The 5,458-nt window shown below is 39.4% G+C and overlaps 1 protein-coding gene across 1 annotated transcript; it reads left to right on the top strand.

Annotated features, from left to right (window-relative positions):
* Window positions 1-394: 394 nt before the first annotated feature.
* LOC128371040 (adiponectin-like) lies at window positions 395-5,046 on the top strand. The gene is made up of 4 exons (XM_053331239.1): window positions 395-422; window positions 3,067-3,129; window positions 4,204-4,332; window positions 4,606-5,046. Exons 1-4 carry the CDS (start codon window positions 395-397, stop codon window positions 4,884-4,886), a joined length of 501 nt encoding a protein of 166 aa, XP_053187214.1. The 3' UTR covers window positions 4,887-5,046.
* Window positions 5,047-5,458: the final 412 nt, after the last annotated feature.

The following is a 5,458-nucleotide window of genomic DNA, read 5'->3' as shown; positions in this document are numbered from 1 at the left end:
AGGACCTTTGGTGCTATTTTTGCATTCGTTATCAAAGACAGCTGTTTAATTCTCATACAGCAGTTCAGTGACCTGTTTTACGTGGATATAAAGACGGGAACTGAACGAGTGGTGTCAGACTGCATCTTGCTGTCTAAAGAGGTGATATTTCACAATGAGGCGTGCTGCAGCTTTTCTGGCGTTGCTGCTCTGTCTGTACTGGACGGGGGCTCAGGGTGAGAGTGGAGGGCTGACAGGGAATGACATCACTCAGACGGAGATTCAGTCTGAGATCCTGGGTGTCAAATCAACCAGTGATCAGACCAACATCAGCCCTGACATCTGGGCTGAGCTGAAGGAGCTGAGAGACATGGCCATCCAACACAGTGTGGAGCTGACGAACACCAAGAGCAAGATGGAGAAGCTGGAGCAGGAGAATACAGGTTCATTCACACAGTGATCAACACATTCATGCAATGTTCACATAGACATTACTTTTAGGAGTAATTTACTGCTTTTATTCCAGCCATACAGACCAGACTGACAGCCAGTGAATACAAGAATTAATTATGAATTTGATTATTAATTTTGCCTTCTAAAGATAAGAGAAGATAAGAACAAAGGTCTCCATAGTGATCATGTTAACAACTTGAAATCTGCTGACTATAAACTTCACAATAATATTAATGTTAAATGTGTTGACAGTGTTGGAGACCAGAATGAACGTCAGTGAAAACGAGGTGGAGGAGCTCAAGAACGAGGTGGTGAAGCTGAAGAAAGAGAGTGCAGGTAAACTGATTATATCATTATTAAGAACAACAGTAAGCTGCAAAGTACAAAGCTCGTTTATTAGCTACACATACAAGTATTTCAAGTTCCAGTTATGTAGATTATCTCCTAAAAATGTAGAATGTGTTCACAGATATGATGGCCAGATTGAAAATCAGTGAACATGTGATGGAGGAGCTCAAGATGGAGAACACAGGTAAGCTGCAACAATCAATAAAATGTAAAAAAAACCCACAAAAAAACACTGCATGCTGAACAAAGGTCAGTCTCCATAGTGATCATGTTAACAACTTGAAACCTGCTGACCATAAACTTCACAATAATATGAATGTTAAATGTGTTGACAGTGTTGGAGGCCAGAATGAACGCCAGTGAAAACGAGGTGGAGGAGCTCAAGAGACAGAATGAAGGTAAACTGCAATAATCAACTAGAAAATTTCAGGTAAATTTTGAGTGCCACGGGGCTGCTGCCGGGACGAGTGCACGATTTATTTTTTCCTTATGAATGTACTTTATTCTCAACTTAACATCCTTGAAAATATTAAGTGAATGTTAATCATATTTAAGCATAAATAATATTTATTTAAACTTATTAATTAAAGTCTACTTCATTTTTTCCACAGACAGGAACATCACTGTCATGAAATTATTAAGTAAATCTTCAACATTTAGAGAGTAGATTTTATTATACTTTTTATTTTAAATTATTTGGTTGTATGAAATTATATTATGTTCATTTTGTTCATCTTCTACTGATAAATGTTGAATCTTTTTATACGCCACAAATCATATAACTACAATACAAAACAATACAACTATTTATTTAGTCCTCAGTAAACATGAATTAATCTCCATTCAAATGAATTAGCTCAGTTAACTGGCAAAACAGACAGACAGGAATTAGCCAATCACAAAAAAGTAGCTCAGTTTCTGCCCAGCAACAGGTTGCTAAGGCCCCACGGTTGCTAAGGGCAGCTAAGGCCCTGCGGTTGCTACGGCGATTTGAGAATGTGCTTGGAAAACATTCTCAAAATTCTGAAGAATTTGGCTTCTGACAAGGTCCCGAACAATTGTAAACTGTGAGAAAACCGTAACTCCTGTCCAAAAACCGAAAACACCGTGAGAGACACAGAAGCCGGCAGATTCTGACAGAGTTTATTTTATTCAGATATTCTTTAAAATGAGCGAGTAAGCTCAGTGTGAACACAGAGTGAGATTCTTTTGAAAAAAAAAGATGATTACATTAGAGTCAGTGGGGAGTGAGATAGGTATTGCTGCCGGTCTCGGCCCCCGTTTAAATTTTGTGCAGACCCCGCCTGTCAAAGTCACATTTTATAAATCCCAACACCTATGTCTACATTTTCACCAAAAATGATTTGTCTCCTTTTTACGGTTTGGCCGTGAGCTCGAGTTAAAAATAAAAATTGAGGTCATTTTTTACTGCTTCTCACACTCAAGCTAACTGCCGCTTCCACTCTTTGACGAAAAAGTGATTTCCACTCCTCGTTTGACTGCTCATAGTTTGAAAAGTTTACATGTTATGTAAAAACAGTTTGGTGTTTGGGAGAGAGCACAAATATTCCTCCATTTTAAAGTTCGAATGACGTGTCTACGTGCAGGTATGAGAGAGCTAGGTGACTCTGAAAAAAGGTGAAATTTTGTGTTTAAAAAAAAAAAAAAAAAAATCCCATTCATTTCCAATTGAGAAATCTCCCGGTTTTTTGGGAATAACTTTGGGAAAAATTGGAATTTCAACACCAAAAGTCATAGCACCTCATTTTCGATCAAGCCGCACGTTTTGATGTATATATTGTCGGGGTTTTCTCAAAGCTGCGGGAGGAGTTACGCGCCGAAAAACAGCGGAAGAATAATAAGAAGAAGAAAAAAAGAAGAAGCTGCTAACTCAGCGGCTAGCTTGGCGGCTAGCTGAGCTGCTAACTCGGCGGCTAACTCAGCTAACTGGCTAACAGTAGACTGTAGTAGTAGTAGTGTGTGCTGAATGTATTTATATCTCTACAGCAGCAGGGGCGGGTTTATGCTAATCACTAAATCCTGAACACAGAAATGTTGAAACACAGTTTGTGAAGCCTAGCTCCACAATTCAAATCTAAATGGTTGAAATGCTTTTTACACCTTTTTTAGAAATACATTTATGACCTATTTAATGTGTTTAGAAGAAAATGTCTGAATGGTCTTTAAGAACAGCAGTAAGCTGCAAATTACACAGCTGCTAGTTTATTAGCTACACAGTTATGTAGATTATCTCCTTTAAAATAAAAATGTTGAATGTGTTTACAGATATGATGGCCAGATTGAAAATCAATGGAAACAAGGTGGAGGAGCTCAAGAGACAAAATGCAGGTAAACTGCTTATATCATTATTAAAGAGTAGGGATGTCCCGATCCGATATTGATATCGGAAATCAGTCCGATATCAGCCAAAAAAGTGAATATCGGATTTTATCGGACTGAATCTAAAAACTCCGATATAAACGCTCCGATAAAAGCTGTCCATTTACCGCTCCAGCACTTCTATAATAATAGGTGACTCTGGTTTGATCACACTCCAACACAGTAGGTGGCGGTAATGCCCCTTAATTAACGTTGGTGCCGGCCGCGGAAGAAGAGCGTCTCTGATCCAGCATGCACAGCCCACGTGATCACAACAACGACAACGTGTGTGCCTGCAGCAAGGTGTAGTGATGTCGGCTGTGTGGAAGTATTTTACTGTAAACTCGGACAAAGACGTTGCAGCTAAATGCAACATTTGTCAGGCGCAAGTGTCCTGTGGAGGGACAGAACCGGGAAGGTTCAATACAACCAACCTCATCGCACATTTGAAAAAACACCACAAAAAAGAACATGAGGATTTTCGCGTGAGCAGCAAGGCGAAGCAACAAGCCTCTGGCTTTGTTTTTATTGGATTTGTTGAGGTAATTCTCTTATGGTGAAGGTTAAAATTTATTTAACCAATTGGTTAATAATAAATGGGTCAGTTTTTCCTATACCTACTGTTGCTGACTATTGTTTTCTGTTATATCACTACAACATCAGTAACAGTAACAGTAACATCACTTTATCAAGCCTTTTCTAACATTCCACACAACAAAATAAGGAATAAATATATGTATGATTTGTGCCTATATCGTATCGTATTGATATCGGTATCGGCCAATACTCAAGGCTACAATATCGGTATCGTATCGGAAGTGAAAAAGTCATATCGGGACATCCCTATTAAAGAGTAACTTCATCCAGTAATCAGCCTGCTTGTACTGCCGTCTCACACAAGCTCCATGCTCCGTTCAAACAGTCATAATGCAACAGGATCAGAGTAACATCAGTTTCTATGAAGCCGCAATACAATTTGTTCATCAACTGTTTATAAGTGGAGCTATTTTTTTCCTCTATGTGAATCTTCTCACATCCACACAGACCAACCAAAGGTGGCGTTCTCATTTGGTCTCACTGACAGCGGACAAGTTGGACCCTTCGGTACTGCCATCACACTTAAGTTCAGTAAAGTCTTCATCAACTTTGGTCAGGTCTACAATCCAAAGACAGGTACTCACCTCTTTCTGCTACACACACAAATGAACTATTATAATGTAATGAACTCATTTTAATATGTATTCATTGTTACAGCTTTCACTCCATCTTTTGTAATGACTTTTTTTCTCCACTATGGCTCCAGCTGCACACTTTCTGAGGAGGAGACATTTCTCTTTGAATTGGCCCTTTTAAGATTTCACCCATTTGAGCTTTTACAGTACATCATAACACTTTTAATGGAGTTAAAAGTGGAAAAAGCTTCACTCATTTTCTCCTCTGTTGCAGGTCTCTTCACAGCCCCAGTCAGAGGAGCCTACTACTTCTCATTCACTACAATAGATGGCCGGATTGACGTATACAGGGATGTTTATCTCTATCACAATGACAAGAGAGTGTTGGACAGTCATAATTACAGTACAAATAGCCCGGAAATTGTTTCTAATTCACTGGTTCTTCAGCTAGAAAAGGGGGATGTGGTCTACCTGGTTTTATATGCTGGCTCTAGTGTATACGATGATACTAATGATTATACTTTCTTTAACGGATTTCTGCTTTTTCCACTGTGAGACTCAAACATGAGAATTGATTTACCCCCAAATGTTTGGCATAGTGTATAAACAAGTCATACAGTATTCATGTGTATATGAAAGGATGCACATTGTTGCTGTGTTGACTTTGCTCTGCAACAAACTACATATGAAATAAAAGAATGAATATGAGGTTAAAGTGCTTGTCTCTGACTTTAATTTGGGGATATTTAAACCTGAGTCTGGGAAAACCAACACATACACACAAAAAGATCAGACACTGAAATGATGATCTGATGATCATTCAGCATTAATGGATAGGAGGAAGGAAGGAAGGAAGGAAGGAAGGAAGGACGGAGGAAAGAAGGAAGGAAGGACGGAGGAAAGAAGGAAGGAAGGAGGGAGGAAGGAAGGACAGAAGGAAGGAAGAAAGGGGGATGGAAGAAGGAAAGGAGGGAGAGAGGAAGGGAGAAAGGAAAAGAGGAAGGAGGGAAGGAAGCACAGAGAAAAGAAAGGAGGAAGGAAGGAGGGAGGGAGGAAGGACAGAAGGAAGGAAGGAAGGAAGGAAGGAAGGAAGAAAAGAAGACAGAAAGGAAAGATGGAAGGAAGAA

The sequence above is a fragment of the Scomber japonicus genome, chromosome 13, assembly GCF_027409825.1.
Source record: "Scomber japonicus isolate fScoJap1 chromosome 13, fScoJap1.pri, whole genome shotgun sequence".
Taxonomy (NCBI): Eukaryota; Metazoa; Chordata; class Actinopteri; order Scombriformes; family Scombridae; genus Scomber; species Scomber japonicus.
The sequence above is the reverse complement of the archived record's forward strand: the minus strand, read 5'-3'. Positions and strand labels throughout refer to the sequence as shown.